The sequence below is a fragment of the Tamandua tetradactyla genome, chromosome 7, assembly GCF_023851605.1.
Source record: "Tamandua tetradactyla isolate mTamTet1 chromosome 7, mTamTet1.pri, whole genome shotgun sequence".
Taxonomy (NCBI): Eukaryota; Metazoa; Chordata; class Mammalia; order Pilosa; family Myrmecophagidae; genus Tamandua; species Tamandua tetradactyla.
The window spans coordinates 60,743,475-60,762,845 of record NC_135333.1 but is presented as its reverse complement, the minus strand read 5'-3'; the positions used below and the strand labels follow the sequence as shown (position 1 = coordinate 60,762,845).

General features: G+C 34.4%; 1 protein-coding gene across 6 annotated transcripts in view; it reads left to right on the top strand.

The window, feature by feature from the left end:
* BCL2L13 (BCL2 like 13) overlaps positions 1–19,371 on the top strand; it is a 123,357-nt gene that overhangs the window by 47,248 nt on the left and 56,738 nt on the right. For 4 of the 6 annotated variants that reach the window (XM_077169558.1, XM_077169555.1, XM_077169556.1 and 1 more), the window contains exons 3-5: positions 1,095–1,202; positions 8,245–8,401; positions 12,271–12,340. In XM_077169558.1, the coding sequence (XP_077025673.1) occupies positions 1,095–1,202; positions 8,245–8,401; positions 12,271–12,340 (335 nt within the window). Of the gene's footprint in view, positions 1–1,094; positions 1,203–8,244; positions 8,402–12,270; positions 12,341–14,224; positions 14,387–19,371 lie in introns of those variants that run through there. The other 2 variants (XM_077169561.1, XM_077169560.1) reach the window with 2 other exon arrangements.

Here is a 19,371-nt window from a genome sequence, read left to right as displayed (position 1 = left end):
AATTTACCCACTTTTGACCTTCTGGAGAACTTTTCTCATCTCCTTTCTATTCTATTCTTTGAATACTAATTTTTCTTCACTTTTTTTCTTCTTCCCTCACGTCTCTTCGATTACTCTTCTTGATTGATTTCCCTGGGGCCCTTGAATGCTCTGAAATTACTTGCAGAACCTCTGAGATGACGGACCATTATTTTATTCAATTCTCTGAGGCAGAGATTTTAAAACGCCTAAGTAAGAACTACTGTGATTAGAATATTGTTATTATAGAGGCAGTTCTTGATTTGGGGCTGTGTTTGATTTTTATATAGCCCACATTTTAAAGCATTTTGAGATAATGTAGAGTAGTGTAGTGCCCAGACACTAAAGCTAGATTGCCTGAGTTTGCGTCCCAGCTCTGCCACTTGCTGTCCATGTGTCCTTGGGCACTTAACTTCCCTGTACGTCAAATTTCCTACCTATGAAGTGGAGATCATAATCCTAACTCAAAGGATTTAGTAAGTGGGGGAATGAACACTTTTTCCCACTACCAAAATATCATGTAATGGGTGTATGGGTGGTTTAGTGGTAGAATGCTTGCCTGCCATGCCGGAAACTGGGTTCAGTTCCCAGCCCATACCACCCCCACAACACCCCCAAAAGAATACATTGTGTACAGATGGAGAGAACTCAATGACCAGTCCTTTCCCAACCTCTTGTATTTCTGAAAGTTCTGCTCTTTTTCCCTGTTCCTGACAGAAACATCTGGAAAGATGTAGGCTCATCCCATTCTTTTGTATACTTAACAGACTTCACACCTAGTAAACAGACCAAATACTTCTACTAAGGCTTTTTTTTTTTAAAACATGGGCAGGTACCAGGAATTGATCCTGGGTCTTCAGTGTGGCAGGTGAGAACTCTGCCTGCTGAGCCACCATGGCCCACCCAAGGCTATTTTTTTAACTTAAAAAAATAAAAATGTCCCCCACCCCAGTAGGTCTACTCTTGATAATGAGTTTTGATTTTGTGCTTTCTGAGTTAATAGTTAAAATACTGCCGTGATTCTGGTGACTTCTCCCTCCCACTTTCTATAGTAACCTTTTTTTGTGTGATTTCAGGAGTTCAACTAGATGTAGCTTCACTGTCTGTGGATCAAGAAGTTCTATTAAAAGTTAAAACTGAAATTGAAGAAGAGCTAAAATCCCTGGACAAAGAAATTTCTGAAGGTCTGTTTGTTCTTATTTACCTAGTTAATTAGTAGGTTCTGTTTTGGTACGGTTTAATTACTATTGTTTTCTACAGTAAAGTGTTCTCAGTATTACATAACTTACATTGACATAGAATTTTAAGGGTGAGACTAGAAGATAGCCTTTCTCTTTCCTGGGGGATATATCTATAAAAGTTCCTCAGCTATACCCAGCGGTTTAGATGTAGCTCTTGGTATTAAGTAATGTGCCAAATGATCACTTTAAGGTCTTTTTCATTCAGCATGGTTTGATTTGTAATTATGTATTTATATACCAGTTATAACATTAAAGGAAAAAAAAAATCTGCTTTCATTTTTCTGTGTACATACTATATATAGTTACAATAGTAATGTTCGTCATTTTGTAGCCACATTTTTTGCACTTAACATTGCATCATAAACTTTTTTAGTAGTTATTTCACTAACTGCAAGAAATTCCATTGATTGAACAAGTATTTTCACAATTGTCCCCCTATGAGTAAGGGCAGCACTTGGGGGTTTTTTTTTTGCCTCTCTTGTCTTCCATAAGTAATACTGCGTTGAATATCTTGCCTAATGATTTTTTCTTTTACAGCTTTGTTGAGATATATTTCTCATACAGTATGGTCCATCCTATTAAATTATACAGTTCATTGGTTTTTAGTATATTCTCTGTTGTGTAACCATAGATTACAGTCTAATTTTAGAACATTTTCAAACCCCCCCCCAAAAAAAATTCCATGTATATTAACAATCACTTCCTATTCTCACTGCTTCTACCCCAAGCAACCATTATTCTACTTTCTGTCTCTGAATTAGCCTATTCTGGACATCTCATATAAATGGAATCAAACATTACGTCACCTTTTGTGTCTGATATCTTTCATTTAGCATCATGTTTTCAAGTTTCATCCATGTTGTAGCATGTATCAGGACTTCATTCCTGTATAAGGCCGAATAACATTCCCTTGTGTGGGTATGCGATATTTTGTTTGTCCATTCATCAGTTAATGAACATTTATGTTGTTTTCACTTTTTTTTTTTTTTTTACATGGGCAGGCACCAGGAATTGAACCCGGGTCCTCGGGCATGGCAGGCAAGCATTCTTACCTGCTGAGCCACCGTGGCCCACCCTGTTTTCACTTTTTGACTTACAGGTTTAATACCTCCACTTTTTGACTTATAGGTTTAATGCTGCTATGAATATTCATGTATAAGTTTTTGCATGGACATATCTTACCCAATAATCTTTAAGAAGAAAATTTAGAAATTGTATTTAGTTCATAGAGAAAGAATACCAATAAAAATTTACAAATAATCCAGAAACCTAATATTAGTTTTCTCTTTTATATATTTTTTCTAATACTGATATTTTTAACTGATTAAAATTTCTGGCTCTCTCTTAAGCCTTTGTCCATATTCTGGTAATAGCAGACTTCTGAGTAGTTACAGAAGGAAAAAAGAGCAACAGAAGGCTTAAATACACTCATTTACAGAATCCCATAATACCCAACATGGATCAATAAAATGGAAGACCTCACGATTACTCAGAACAGCAACATATTTGTGAACTTTGCAGCAATTCTTTCTTTGAGACAAGCGCTTTCTAAAGAAGTACATGCTTAACTCTGTTGTAAAATGTGTAGACTTCTAGGAGCAATAGGTTAACATTAGATGGATGTAATAATATTTTTTGAAAGTGATTGATAACTTTTAGATGTTAATTCCTCGATTTTGTCCTATCTTCTTTTTTGATATAGGCATTTAGGGCAATAAATTTCCCTCTCAGCACTGCCTTTGCTGCATCCCATAAATTTTCAGATGTTGTGTTTTCATTTTCATTTGCTTTGAGATATTTATTAACTTCTCTTGTAATTTCCTTGACCGACTGATTGTTTAAGAGTATGTTATTGAACCTCCAAATTTGTGAATTTTCTGGCACTCTGCCTATTATTGATTTCCAACTTCATTCCTTTATGATCTGAGAAAGTGATTTGTATGATTTCAGTCTTTTTAAATTTATTGAGACTTGCTTTGTGACCCAGCATATGGTCTATCTTTGAGAATGATCCATGAGCACTTGAGAAGAAGGTGTATCCTGCTGTTGTGGGATGTAATGTTCATTAAGAAGCTCCCCAAAAAGGAAAGTCCAGGACCAGATGGCTTCACATGTGAATTCCACCAAATATTCCAGAAAGAGGTCTAGTATCCAGAATTTATAAAGAGATTGTTCAACTCAACAACAAAAAGACAGCCAACCCAATTACAAAATGGGAAAAAGACTTGAACAGACACCTCTCAGAAGAGGAAATACAAATGGCCAAAAGGCACATGAAGAGATGCTCATTAGAGAAATGCAAATCAAAACCACAATGAGATATCATCTCACACCCACCAGAATGGCCATTATCAACAAAACAGAAAATGACAAGTGCTGGAGAGGATGCGGAGAAAGAGGCACACTTATCCACTGTTGGTGGGAATGTCAAATGGTGCAACCACTGTGGAAGGCAGTTTGGCGGTTCCTCAAAAAGCTGAATATAGAATTGCCATACGACCCAGCAATACCATTGCTGGGAATCTACTCAAAGGAATTAAGGGCAAAAACTCAAACGGACATTTGCACACCAATGTTTATAGCAGCATTATTTACAATTGCAAAGAGATGGAAACAGCCAAAATGTCCATCAACAGACGAGTGGCTAAACAAACTGTGGTATATACATACGATGGAATATTATGCAGCTTTAAGACAGGATAAACTTATGAAGCATGTAATAACATGGATGGACCTAGAGAACATTATGCTGAGTGAGTCTAGCCAAAAACTTAAAGACAAATACTGTATGGTCCCAATGATGTGGATCGACATTCGAGAATAAACTTGGAATATGTCATTGGTAACAGAGTCCGGCAGGAGTTAGAAACAGGGTAAGATAATGGGTAATTGGAGCTGAAGGGATACAGACTGTGCAACAGGACTAGATACAAAAACTCGAAAAATGGACAGCACAATAATACCTAATTGTAAAGTAATCATGTTAAAACACTGAATGAAGCTGCATCTGAGCTATAGGTTTTTGTTTTGTTTTGTTTGTTTGTTTTTTTTGTTTTTTACTATTATTACTTTTAGTTTTTTCTCTATATTAACATTCTATATCTTTTTCGGTTGTGTTGCTAGTTCTTCTAAACCGATGCAAATGTACTAAGAAACGATGCTCATGCATCTGTGTGATGATGTTAAGAATTACTGATTGCATATGTAGAATGGTATGATTTCTAAATGTTGGGTTAATTTCTTTTTTCCGTTAATTAATAAATATATATATATATATATATATATATATATTTATATATATTCCAGAAAGAATTAGTGCCAATGCTGCTTAAGCTCTTCAAAAAAATTGAAGAGGAGGGAAAGCTACCTAACTCATTCTATGAAGCCAACATTACCCTCCTACCAAAGTTAGGCAAAGGTATTACAAGAAAAGAAAACTGCAGACCAATCTCTCTAATGAATATATATGTAAAAATCCTCAACAAAATTCTAGCAAATCTAATCCAGCAGCACATTAAAAGAATTATACACCATGACCAAGTAGGATTCATCCTAGGTATCCAAGGATGATTCAACACAAGAAAATCAATTAATGTAATACACCATATCAACAAATCAAAGCAGAAAAATCACATGATCATCTCAATTGATGCAGAGAAGGCATTTGACAAGATTCAACATCCTTTCCTGTTGAAAACACTTCAAAGGATTGGAATAGAAGGGAACTTCCTCAACATGATAAAGAGAATATATGAAAAGCCCACAGCTAACATCATCCTCAATGGGGAAAAACTGAAAACTTTCCCTTCAAGATCAGGAACAAGACAGAGATGTCCACTATTACTACTGTTATTCAACACTGTATTGGAAGTTCTAGCCAGAGCAATTAGACAAGAAAAAGAAATACAAGGTATCAGAATTGGAAAAGAAGAAGTAAACTCTTACTGTTTGCAGATGATATGACATTATATTTTGAAAACCACCAAAAATCCACAGCAGAACTACTAGAGCTAATAAATGAGTACAGCAAAGTGGCAGGTTACAAGATCAACAAAATACACTAGTAATGAACAATATGAGGGGGAAATCAAGAAAAAAGTTCCATTTACAATTGCAACCAAAAGAATAAAATATTTAGGAATAAATTTAAAGAGACAAAAGACCTATATAAAGAAAACTATAAGAAATTGTTAAAAGAAATCACAGGAGACCTAAGTAAATGGAAGGGCATACCGTGTTCAGTCATGAAGACTAAATAGAGTTAAGATGTCAAGTCTACCTAAATTGATTTACAGATTCAATGCAATACCAATTTAAATCCCAAAAATTTAATTTTCAGAAATAGAAAACCAATATCCGAATTTACCTGGAAGGACAGGGTGCCCTGAATAGCTGAAAGTATCCTAAGAAAGGAAAATGAAGTGGGAGGTCTCGTGCTACCTGACTTTAAGGCATACTATGAAGCTACAGTGGTCAAAACAGTATGGTACTGCCATAAAGATAGATATACTGACCAATGGAATTGAATAGAGTGTTCAGATATAGACCCACTCATCTGTGGACAATTGATCTTTGATAAGGCAGTCAAACCAACTCACCTGGGACAGAACAATCTCTTCAATAAATGGTGCCTAGAGAACTGGATAGCCACATGCAAAAGAATGAAAAAGAATCCATATCTTACTCCCTCTGCAAAAATTAACTCAAAATGGATCAAAGTCTTATATATTAGCTCTAGGACCATAAAGCTTTTAGAAGAAAATGTAGGAAAATATCTTATAAATCTTATAATAGGAGGCAGTTTTATAGACCCAAAGCAAGAGCACTGAAGAAAGAAAGAAAGAAATGGGAACCCCTCAAAATTAAATACTTTTGTGCATCAAAGAACTAAGCATCAAGGGATTGAGAAAAACTTCTCGACCAAAAACAGGAATAGCAAAATGAGAGAAAATACAGTGTCAATGGCTGAGAGATTCCAAACAGAGACGAGAGGTTATCCTGGAGGTTATTTTTACGCATTAAATAGGTATCACCTTGTTAGTCAAGATGTAATGGAGAGGCTGGAGGGAACTGCCTGAAAATGTGGAGCTGTGCTCCGGTGGCCATGTTTCTGAAGATAATTATATGATGATATGGCCATGTGACTGTGTGGTTGTGAGAGCCTTGTGTCTGATGCTCCTTTTGTCTACCTTATTGAAGGACAAGTAAAACATATGGATTAAAAATAAATAAATAATAGGGGAACAAATGTTCAAATAAATTTAGTAGATTGAAATGCTGTTGATCGGTGAAGGGAAGGGGTAAGGGGTGTGGTGTGTGTGAATTTTCTTCTGTTTTCTTTTTATTGCTTTTTCTGAATTGATGTAGATGTTCTAAGAAGTGGTCATGATGGTGAATATACAACTATGTGATGATAGTGTGAGTTATTGATTATATAACAAGAATGGAATTATATAAGAATGTTTGTATTTGTATGTGGTTATGTATCAAATAAAAAATAAATGTAAAAAGGAGGGATAAGAGATATGGTATGTATGAATTTTTTTCTATTGTCTTTTTATTTCTTTTTCTGAATTGATGCAGAGTCTAAGAAATTATCATGATGATGAATATGCAACTATGTGATGAGATTGTGAATACTGATTATATATGTAGAATGGAATGATCATTTGTTATGAATGTTTGAGTTTGTTATGTATTTTTTTAATTTAAAATTAATAAATGGGCGGGCCGCGGTGGCTCAGCGGGCAAGGTGCTTGCCTGCTATGCCGGAGGGCCTCGGTTCGATTCCCGGCCCCAGCCCATGTAACAAAAAACGGAAAAACAAAATACAATAAAACAAGAAAATGTTTAAAAGATGTTTCCCTTTCTTCCTTCCTTCCTTCCTTCTATCCTTCCTTCCTTCTCTCTGTCTTTCCTTAAAAAAAAAAAAAAAAAAAAAAAAAAAATTAATAAATAAAACAGATTTCTAGAGATACCAAGTTTTTGTTTTTATGGGATATTTTTATAATATTTGGATATCCCTAACTGGATTATAAGTGCAAAGAAGCAACTACTCTGAAAACAGGAATCATGGTTATTTTGGAGGGAGGGGTGGGACTATAAATGTGGGGCATGTAGAGGGCTTCTGGAGTGAATGACAGTTCTGTTCTTGTCATGGGTGGTGATTCAAAAGGATATATCCTTTATGATAATTCACTAAGCTGTACATTTGAATAGTTTTCTATATCTGAGCTTCATTCTAATGTATGAATTGAAGACCTATTAATTTTTGTTTTCCAGAAAAAATAAATATCTATAATGATTATCTGACCTTTTTATCTGATGCATAACTATTTGCTTGTTCCCAATAGTAGGTGTCTTAATTTCCCAGGCCTTTTTAACAAAACTTTATTTTTTGAAAATAATCATAGCTATCCTTTACTGAGCTTATTATAGATTTACATGTTTGCTTTTGATACGTGATACCTCCAGCATATTTTATATACGTACTTATTTCATATATATATATTAAATAACTTAACCCTACAAAGTAGATATTATTATCTCCAGTTTGCAGAAAAGAAAGTTGAGACATTGAGAGATTAGTAGCTTGCCTTAGGTAAGGAATCAGCAAACATTTTCTACAAAGGGACCAGAAAGCAAATATTTTAGTCTGGCCTGTCACAACTACCAATTGCTGCCACAGCATGAAAATGGCTATAACAACAGGTGAACAAATGTGAGTGTAGCTGTGCTCCAGTAAACTCCATTATGGACACTGAATTTTGTATTTCATTTAATTTTTACGTTTCAGGAAATAGTATTTATTTTTTAAAAATAATTTTGAAATGTAGGAATCATTCTTGGCTCACTGGCCTTACAAATATTCCCTATGGGTAGATTTGACCCGTGGCTTATTGACTCCTGCCCTACCCCATTCAGCTAGGATAGCACAACTTTTGATGTTGTTTGTTATATTAGGTTTTCTTCTGCTTGTCTCCAGGCTTTGCCAGCACAGGCTTTGACCGTCATACCTCTCCAGTGTTCAGCCCTGCTAACCCAGAAAGCTCAATAGAAGACTGCTTGGCCCATCTTGGAGAAAGAGTATCACAGGAACTGAAAGAGCCTCTGCATAAAGCATTACAAATGCTCTTCAGCCAGTGAGTTACCATTGCTTAGTGGGAATGTGCTTCTCTAGGTAGTCTCTATATCTCTCAGGCAGTTAGGGCTTTGTTTTAGGTGAATAGTGTCACTTCTTTTCTCTATTATTTTCCTTCTTCTTCTTCTTTTTTTTTTTTTATTTATTTTTACATGGGCAGGAACCGGGAATCGAACCTGGGTCCTCTGGCATGGCAGGCAAGCATTCTTGCCTGCTGAGCCACCATGGCCTGCCCAGTTTTTCTTCTTTTACCTTCCCAAAGTACCTTTGTGTTTTTCAGTGACAACTTTGCATTAAAGCAGTGATTTAGTTGTCCTAACAGGAATTTGTTAATTTCTGTTTACTTGTAGAACTATCAGGTTTCAGCAAATACTTTTACTAAATTGTATGTATAAGCTATTTTATTTGTTCTGACCACTTTTTACTACCCTTCCTCCTGGCAGCCAACATAAAATAATGACTAGGGTTTTATATATTGCACTGTATGGTAGGATTAACGTTATGTATCTGTATTTTGGATATACCAACTGTTGTTAAACTTTGGGGTTGCATATCTCCCTCTTGAACTACTTTCATATTCTTAGAGTGGAAACTTATCTCCCAGCTGTGGTTCTGACCATTAAAGCTAAAGGCAAGAAGGAAATAATGGTGAAAATACATTAAAATTGAGCTAAGTCATTTATTGTAAATCTTAAAAATTCATTTCTCCTAATTCTATGCTGAGAATCATTAAGGAATTGATACTCATCAGAAAAAATATTTGTCTTTATGAAGATTGACAACTTTCTAAAACATGGTGAAGACTTCCTTCACTGAAAGGACCACAGTTCAGATGCCCTAAAATGTAGTAAGTTAATTCCTTACTTTCAAACAGGCGAAGTTTATCATTTACCATAGTTAGAAGGAAGCAATTTGGATTTTAGAAGGATTCAGTTTACTGCTTGTTCTGATGAATTGAGCAAATATGAAAATCATTTAAAGGAAGGAGTGAAATGAAAACATTTTTGGATTCCCTTAATGGTTATATAGAAAAGTTTAAAAATAACTGTGGAGAAAAGGAAAATGCTTATGGAACCTTAGGATTCCACCGAGGTAGCTTAAGGGGCCCATGCAAAGATGAGGGATAGGTTGAAGAGTTGAGTGGGTGGGGCTCTTTGGGGTCTCCCCATTATTCTTCAACCAGAGCAGTTATACTTTCAGCTATTTTATATAGAGAAGTTTAATAAAGATGTGAAGAAAGAAAGCTACTTTACAAAAAAAAAACATGAATGTAAAAACTATTGAGGCTGAGAGTAGCAGTATTATAAAGTATTAAAACAGTATTATAAAGGGGAAAAATGTTGTTTTTGGAGTCCTTTTCATAATTTAAAGTAAAATTTACTTTTCAATAAGAAAAGTAAATTTGTATGTATACTACAAGAAAAGTAAATTTTACTTTTACAAGAAAAATTTACAAGAAAAGTAAATTTTACTTAAAAGAAAATAGTCTTGGGTGAATACTCTGTTTTTCTCCAAACCCTGAAAACTGATATAGTTGGTTTTTTAAGTGTTTCCTCTGGTTGCATATTAAATTCAGGTCTCTTTATGAATAAATATTCTTTTAGAATTCTACTTTGAAAGTTTTTAAGCTTTATTTGTAATGCCTTAAAATAACTAACCAATGACAAATCAGAAGTACTATACAGCTTGAAGGTAACATTTTTAAAGGTAGAATATATCACTTATCTTCCACACTGTTTTGTTAAAATGAAAAATTATTCCTGAACTCCTTGAACTCCTTGTGTAGAAGAGCACCAACAAAAAAGTGCCCACCCCTTGTTTTTGGTCTATTCTAATATCTTGCTAGGTAGGACTGGCCATTCAACTACTTTCTTTTCTTTGCATTAGATTTCCTTTGAATGTTTTAATCTGCTGGATCACTTATGTACATATATGTGTGTACATATAATGTTTCAAATCATGTTTCATTCTGAAGGATGCTAAAATTACTTTAGCCTGATAGACAAACTACCAGTAAAAACTACTGTGACCCACCGTCAAACAGTTCAGGAAAGGAAGTTAAGGGACTGATATACACAAATAATGCTTTAGGGAGAATATAGGTAGGTAGACCTTATAGTATCTGCAGAAGTTTGAGTTTTATAAAAATCTATTAGTTCAACCTTCTAAAAGTCTAAAGTTTACTTTAATGGGAATGTGATGTCAGGAGGGTAGGCATAACATCTTATCATTAAAAAAGTCATCACGGATAACTCATCTTTTTTCAGCATTGCTGTAGTATTGATCTTTTATACGAGAATGATACCTCTGTCACTAGAAGTTTTCTGATGGATCTAGACCACTGCTATCCACTAGAAATATAATGCAAACCACATTTATTATTTTAAATTTTCTAGCAGTCACATAAAAAAAAAAGTGGAAATAAAGAGTAAAGTGAAATTATTTTTTTTTATTTTATTAATATATATTATTCAACCCAGTTTGTCTAAAACATTATTTTAACAACAAATCAGTATAAAAATTACTAATGAGATATTTCATGTTCTTTTCTTTTATGATTAAGTCTTGGAATCTGGTGTGTATATTATACCTTCAGCACAAATGCTTATTTGCTACATATAGCATCTAGACATTGTCATGGCAGATGTCAAAATTCTAACTAAAGTGGGCGGGCGGGCCACGGTGGCTCAGCAGGCAAGAATGCTTGCCTGGAATGCCAGAGGACCCAGGTTCGATTCCCGGTGCCTGCCCATGTATAAAATAAAAAAAATAAAAAATAAAAATCTAACTAAAGTGGGAGCAGAGGTATGGTTTTTGGAGCCAGATAAGATGAGGTGAATTCCTCCTCTGCTTCTTGCCAACTATAAGGTCTTGGGATAGTTTCTTAAGCTTTTCTCAGCTTTGGTTTCTTAAGATGTAATATAATAATATGTAATACAATGTATGCTGTAAACATATAAAAATATAAACTAACATAGTAGGCTACCAATAAATGATATCTGTTACTAATCTTAGGGAACAGAGTGGTCAGAGCAAAAATTACTTTTGGAGTGGGATTTTTAAATTCTGTAAAAGCAGGATTCCTCTTTCTCCTTTTTCCATATGATAAAATTTTGCCCCCAAAAGAGGAGGGAGGTGTAAATCTCATTAACTCTATTATTCAAGCAATGTATGCCTTCATATGTTACTTGGGATCCAGTATTGCTTTTTTTCTTCATTTGCACATGAAACTGGCCCTTAGAATATATTACTTAAAGTTGACCCAGAAATGAATGAGGAAGTTTTGTTATCATCATTCAACAATTTGAACTTTTGGTGTGAATAGGACTTACATGAAAGTAATCTCTGCCCTCTAAAATTTTATTTCATAAGATTCCAAGTTAAAAGTGGAGCTCTGATATTACCCTTGTTTATTACAACGCCATGTATCCTTAATTTGAAAAGTCATACAGGTGATGTTCCTTTAGCTCATCAATATTTTAGATGATTTGTCTTTTTAAAAAATTAAAATTGTGCTTTTACTTTTATTGAGATAGTTTTTAGTTATTATTTGATCCTTAACAATAATTCAATTATTTATATGCATCATAGAAGTCCTACCAAATACGTTTCAAGCAATTACAAAAAAATTATTAGGATAAATATTTATATAACTGTTCTCCCAAGCTGTTAGCATATATTTGCCTATAGCGAATGCTTGAAGAAAAATGCATACCACAGTAAAAAGTCTCATCTTATTCAAAACAATTTGTTGAATATTCCTTGTCATTTAAGCAAAGAATTGAGTAACATTCTAGTGACTGTATTTATTCATCTGGAAATTTAGAATTATCCTTCTTTGTGACACAGACTTTTAAAAAATTTCTACAGGCCAGTGACATACCAGTCATATCGGGAATGTACACAGGAGACTGCAGTTCATGCCAGCGGCTGGAATAAGGTATTAACCAAATTATATTTTCTCTCACAAGATTTTAGTGTGCTAATGATAAAGTACAGGACGAATTGCTAGCATCGTAAAAGAAGAAACTGTCGAAGCTTATTATTTAGTGTATAAATAAAGCCAACTATGTTAAGTAGATTCTTCATTTGTTTTATTAATGCTGCTAAGGTCCCGTTTGACTTAAAAATATTCCTACCATAGTTTGCCGCTTTTCCTTCTTATCCGTCCTGAATTTCCTGTTATTTCTTTATTTCTCTGTGTTAGACATGACACCTCCAGATGGTTATTTGTTAACATTTGCATCTGTCTTAGGAGAGAAAGACTAAGGACTTCTATTTGGAAGACTGCCTTTTCTGGTTCTCTTAAACAAACACCACTTGGATTTCATTGTTTACAAAGTGTTTCATGTCACATCTCATTTGATCATCACAGCTGTCCTTTGCAGAAGGCAGAATCGGGTTTAATAACTTTTGTTTTGTTACTTAATTATGTATCTATTTATTTAGACTAGGTAAATAATCAGAGAAAAAAAGTTAAATGACTTGCATAGGACCCCTTGACTAGTAAGTATTTGAGAAGAAGGACTTCTCATTCCAGCTTCAGTGTCTTTTCCACTGTACCATACATACTGTTTATCCATTTTATCCATTATCTCAGACTGTTCTGTTTATTGCTTTTACAAGCAAGAGCATTTAAGGGGCTGCAATAGGTCATATCTAAACTTGATATGAGGAAGAAGGATGGCCCTTAGTGATAGGTTGCTGCTGGGGATGAGCAAATCCAGTAAAATAGTCACCTCTACTCAGAATTGTTTATAATATGGGTTAGACTATATATACACCAAACTGATGTATGTTTTTTAACTCACCTTAAGGCTTTGGAGGCATTACAGAGTAGTAATTAGCAACATCGGCTTTGTTATCAGACTCATTTCAAATCTCAGTTTTGCCTTGGACTGGATTTGTATCTTTGGACAGATTAAGCTCTCTAAACCTTAGTTTTCTCATCTGTGAGATGGAGATGATACTACTAACCTCATGAGTTTTGTTAAAATTAAATGAGATGTTTGTTTCCCGGTACTTGCCCATGCAAAAAAAAAAAAATTGAGATAGTATATGTGAAGTGCTTTTTTGATAGAGAAGTTGTAGTTTACAGAAAAATCATATATAAAATGCCACATCCTCATATACCCCCTATTAATAACACCTTGCATTGGTGTCGTACATTTGTTACTATTGATGAAAGAACATTTTTATAATTGAACTGTTAGCTATAGTCCATAATTTACATTACAGCTCACCGTGTTGTTGTACAATCCTATGGTGTTGTTTTTTTAAAATTTTTATTCTAGTAATATATATATAGCCTAAAATTTCTCTTCTTCAACACGTTCAAATATATGCAATACTGTTAATTATGTTTACAATGTTGTACTACCATCACCACCATCCATTAACAGAAGTATTTTGTTAGTTTTAATAAATGAGACCTTGTTCTCAAATGGTCAGTATTATGGAGTTCTAGTGTGCTACTTAACTATAAATCTTTTGTTAAATATGTGACCGTTTGCTTCAGTTGCTTTCTTGGAAGAGAAAAAAAAACTCATGTGGCCATTTGAAATAGTTTTTATAAATAAATAAATAAGTTTGGTAAAGATATATTTCTTATGATATCCACAGATATTTAGATATCTAATATTGCTTTCCCTACTTTGTATTCTCTTTGTTTCACTTCTGTCTAGTGACTGTTATAATCAATTCTCGTGTACCACCACCTCACCCCACCCCAATCCTAGCTAGGACTGTCCTCAGAAATCAGAGTAAACCCCAGTGTTTTACTTTCTTTACTCTGCCTTTTTTTCTATTCCCTCTTTCTTTTTAGTCCATTTCTAGGCAAGGGACCAACTACTGACTTTCAAGTTATGTCTTGAATACCTTATATAAATGAAGTGTGCCGACTAGAATGTTACTTGTGCTGCTGAGTCCTGTATTACTCTCCTTTTAAGTCTTCTGTGGCTGGAAAGAACATGGCTTATGATAACAGGTGATTAAATGAACGCCTCCCCCCCCCCATCAAAATCACATTGACTCATATGAAGCAGTGAGCTCATATATTATATTTAGCATCAAATATGAAATTGAATTTAATAAATGTTTTCAAAATTCTAATGTAACTTTGTTTATATGACTATAACCATAAGTAAATGTGACTCAAATGAGACACCCATCAGAGAGAAGAGAAAAAATGTCTACAAAGCATGGCAAGTTAGGGCAAACCGAATATCAGTTCATATGAGATTGGATTTTCAAGGCATCATGATGGAATACTTTTTTTTTTGTATGCTGTGTAGTGGGAGGTCACAGTTCATTCTTTTCCGTGTGAGTATCCTGTATTACAGCACCATTTGTTTCTTTTTTTAGAGTGCATGAGCTGAGAATCAAACCTTGGTCTTCATGCATGTCAGGCGAGAATGCTACCACTGAACTACCTATACCCCCATAGAGTGCTTTTTAAATATATCAAAAGACATGGAATGAAATGAAAAACTGTTTACAAATCCGTGTTTACAGCACCATCTTCTCTTTGTTAAAGAAAAAAAAGGACATAAAAGCCAAATATATAGAGTATATATACCTAGAAAAAGAATTGGAGTGATATGTGCCAAAATACTGAATAATTTGTAATAGTTATCAGATACCCTATATCATCCTTTAGAAAAGTGAACAGCAAAGATAAATGAACTATTTGTCACATTTAATTTTTAGCAGTATATTAACTTACTAATCTTCTAAAACATTTTCTTAAATTTTCAAGCATACTCAAAAGCGCTGAGAGTAGTATAACAAACCCCATGTATCCCTCATTCAGCTTCAATAATTATCAATACATGGCTGATCTTATTTCGTCTGATCCCCTGTACACTTTTTCCACTCTCCTCCCAGATTATTTTGAAGCAGATCTTAGACGTCTTATGATTTTACTTTTAAATATATTAGTATTTGTTTCCAAGGCTAATGTCTTTTTTGTTTTTTTTTACTTTTGAAGTAGTTTTTGCAATAACTTATTTAATTTCTGTTGTTAATCAGTGAGACACATAGGTCTGTACAACCGCTTTCAATCATGTTCACCTGCAATATGGTAATATTACTTAAAAGACCCACTAGAGAACCGCCTTCACTTCTGTCTATTCCTTTACATCTGAGTTCAACCTCATTAGCTAACCATTCACCGATTGCTAGCTTCTATGTATTGCTAAGTCCCCTGTATTCTGTATTATAAGCCTCTGATTTACTTTACCGTGGTCATAAAAGTGGAGTCATACAGTATCTATCGTTTTGTGTCTGGCTTATTTCACTCAGCATTATGTCCTCAAGGCTCATCCATCTTGTCCTGTGATTCCGGTTGTCTTTTCATCTTACTGCTGTATAATATTCCATTGTATGTATATACCACATTTTGTTAATCCATTGGTCTGTCAGTGTGCATTTGGATTGTTTTCATTTTTTGACGATTATGAATAATGCTTCTATGAACATTGGTGTTTGTTGTGTCACTGCTTTCAGCTCTTCTGGGTATATACCAAGTAATGCTATTGCTGGGTCATAGGGCAACTCAATATTTAGTTTCCTAAGGAACCGCCAAATTGTCTTCTGTAGTGGCTATACCATTATACATTCCCACCAACAGTGCATAAGTGTCCCAGTTTCTCCACATGCTCTCCAATGTTTGTAGTTTCCTGTTTGTTTAATAGCAACCAAGCTTATAGGTGTGAGGTAGTATCTCATTGTAGTCTTGATCTGTATTTCTCTTATAGCTAATGAAAATGAGCATTTCTTCATGTGCTTTTAAGCCATCTGTATTTGCTCTTCAGAAAAATACCTGTTCATGTCTTTAGCTCATTTTATAATTGGGTTGTTTGTTCTTTTGTTGTTGAGTTGTATGGTTTCTTTATGTATGCAGGACAACAAACCTTTGTCTGATGTGTGATTTCCAATTATTTTTTCCCATTGAGTTGATTGCCTCTTCACCTTTTTGACAGAGTCTTTTGAGGTGCAGAAGAATTTGATTTTGAGGCATTCCCGTTTATCTATTTTGTTCTTTTGTGCTTGTGCTTTGGGTGTAAAGTTTAGGAAACTACCTTGTATTACTAGGTCTTGAAGATGTTTCCCTTCATTTTCTTCTAAAAGCTTTATGTTCCTAGTTCTTATATTTGGGTGTTTAATCCACTCTAAGTTAATTTTTGTATAGTGTGTAACATAAGGGTCCTCTTTAAATCTTTTGGCTATTGATGTCCAATTCCCCCATGCCTGTTTATTGTAAAGGCTATTTTGTCCCAGTTCAGTGGATTTGGGGGCCTTGTCAAAAATCAGTTGGCCATAGATTTGGTGGTCTATTTCTGCACTCTCGATTCAATTCCATTGGTCAGTACTTCTGTCTTTGTGCCAGTATCATGCTGTTTTAACCACTGTGGCTTTATAATAAGTTTTAAAGTCAGGAAGTATTACTCCTCTCACTTTGTTCTTTTTCAGAATGCTTTTAGCTATTCAGAGTCTCTTTCCCTTCTAAATGAATTTGGTAACTAGTTTTTCCAAGTCTTCAAAGTAGGTTGTTGGAATTTTTATTGGTACTGTGTTGAGTCTGTAGATCAATTTGGGTAGAATTGACATCTACCCAAATTGTATTTAACCTTCCTATCCATGAGCATAGAATGTCTTTCCTTCAATTTAGATCCTTTTTTATTTCTTTTAGCAGTGTTATATAGTTTTCTACGTACAAGTTGTTTATGTCCTGTTCTAGTTTGCTAGCTGCTGCAATGCAATATACCAGAAACAGAATGGCTTTTAAAAAAGGGAATTTAATAAATTTCTAGTTTATAGTTTTAAGGCCAAAAAAATGTCCCAATTAAAACAAGACTATAGAAATGTCCAATTTAAGACATTCAGTGAAAGATACTTTGGTTCAAGAAGGCAGATGAAGTTCAGGGTTTCTCTCTCAGCACGTGGCGAACACAGTGTCATCTGCTAGCTTTCTCTCCTGGCTTCCTGTTTCATGAAGCTCCCCGGCAAGCATTTTCTTTCTTTTCTATCTCCAAAGGTCACTGGCTAGTGGAATCTCTCCTTTTCTCCATAATGCTTACTCTTTTATAGGGTTCCAGTAAACTAATCAAGACTCACCTGGAATGGGTGGAGACATGTGTCTACCCGATCCAATTTAAGAAGCACTCTTGATTGAGTCACATCTCCAGAGAGATGATCTAATTACAGCTTCAAACATACAGTGCTGAATGGGGATTAGAAGAAACGGTTGCCTTTACAAAATGGGATTAGAATTTAAACATGGCTTTTCTAGAGTGCATACATCATTTCAAACCAGCACACGTCCCTAGATAAGTACTAAGTACTTGATTCTTTTAGTTATTATTTTGAATGGAATTTTTTCCTTAACTGACTCCTCATGTCATTGTTGTGTATAGAAATGTTACTGATTTTTGCACACTGAATTTATATTCACCCTCTTGCTGAATTTGTTAATTAGCTCAGATAACTTTGTTGTAGATTTCTTAGGATTTTCCAAGTACAGTATCATGTCATCTGCAAATAATGAAAATTTTACCTCTTCTTTTCCAATTTGGATACATTTTCTTTCCTTATCCTGCCAGATTGCTCTCGCTAGAACTACTAACACAATGTAGAATGATACTGGTGACAGTAGACATCCTTGTCTTGTTCCTGATCTTAGGGAGAAAGCTTTCAGTCTCTCTCCATTGAGGGCAATGCTGGCTATCGGTTTCTCACATACACCCTTTATCATATTGAGGAAGTTACCTTTCATTCCTGCCTTTTGAAGTGTTTTTATCTGAAAATGAGGTCGAATTTTGTTGAATACTATTTTATCATCAATCAAGATGTTCATGTGATTATTTTTTTCCCTTTCAATTTGTTAATGTGCGGTATTACATTAATTGGTTTTCTTATATTGAACCATCCTTGCATTCCTCATATAAACCCCATGTAGTCATGGTGTACAATTCTTTTAATGTGTTCTTGGATTCAATTTGCTATATTGAGAATTTTTGCATCTGTATTCCGTAGGGAAATTGGCCTGTAGTTTTCCTTTTTTATACCATCTTTACCCAGTTTTGGTATTAAAATGGTACTAGCTTCATAAAATGTGTTAAGTAGTGTTTCTTTTTCGTCAGTTTTTTGGAAAATTTTAAGGATTGTTGTTAGTTGTTTTTGAAATGTTTGATAAAATTCCCCTATGTAGCCATCTAGATGGCTCTGGAATTTCCTCTGTAGGAAAATTTTTGATGGCTGATTTAATCTCTTTACTTGTGATTAGTTTGTTGAGATCTTCTGTTTCTTCCTGAGTCAGTGTAGCTTGTTTGTGTGTTTCCAGGAATTTTTCCATTTCATCTAAGTTGTCTAGTTTGTTGGCATATAATTGTTCATAGTATCCTCTTATGATTTCTTTTATTTCTTCAGGGTCTGTGGTAACAAACCCCTTCTCATTTCTGATTTTGTTTATTTGCATCCCCTCTGTTTTTTTCTTTGTCAGTCTTGCTAGTGGCCCATCAATTTTATTGATTTTCTCCAAGAACCAACTTTTGGTTTTATTGATTCTTTCTCTTGTTCTTTTGTTCTCCCATTCATTTTTGTTATTTCTCTTCTGCTATTTGCTTTGTTGTTAGTTTGCTGTTCTTTCTCAAGTTCCTCCAGGTGAGCAGTTAAGTCCTTGATTTTTGCTCTTTGTTTTTTAATATTTTAATATTTAGGGAAATAAATTTCCCTTTCACCAGAGCCTTTACGACATCACATAAATTCTGATATGTTGTATTCTCATTTTCATTAATCTCCAGATAGGTGCTGATTTCTTTGGCTATTTCTTCTTTGACCCAATGGTTGTTTAAAAGTTTGTTTTTATGTTTAAAAGTATGTTTTAACCTCCATATATTTGTGAAAGTTCTTGTGCTTTGGTGATTATTGAGATCCAGCTTCGTTCCATTGTCATCAGAGTGCTTTGAATAG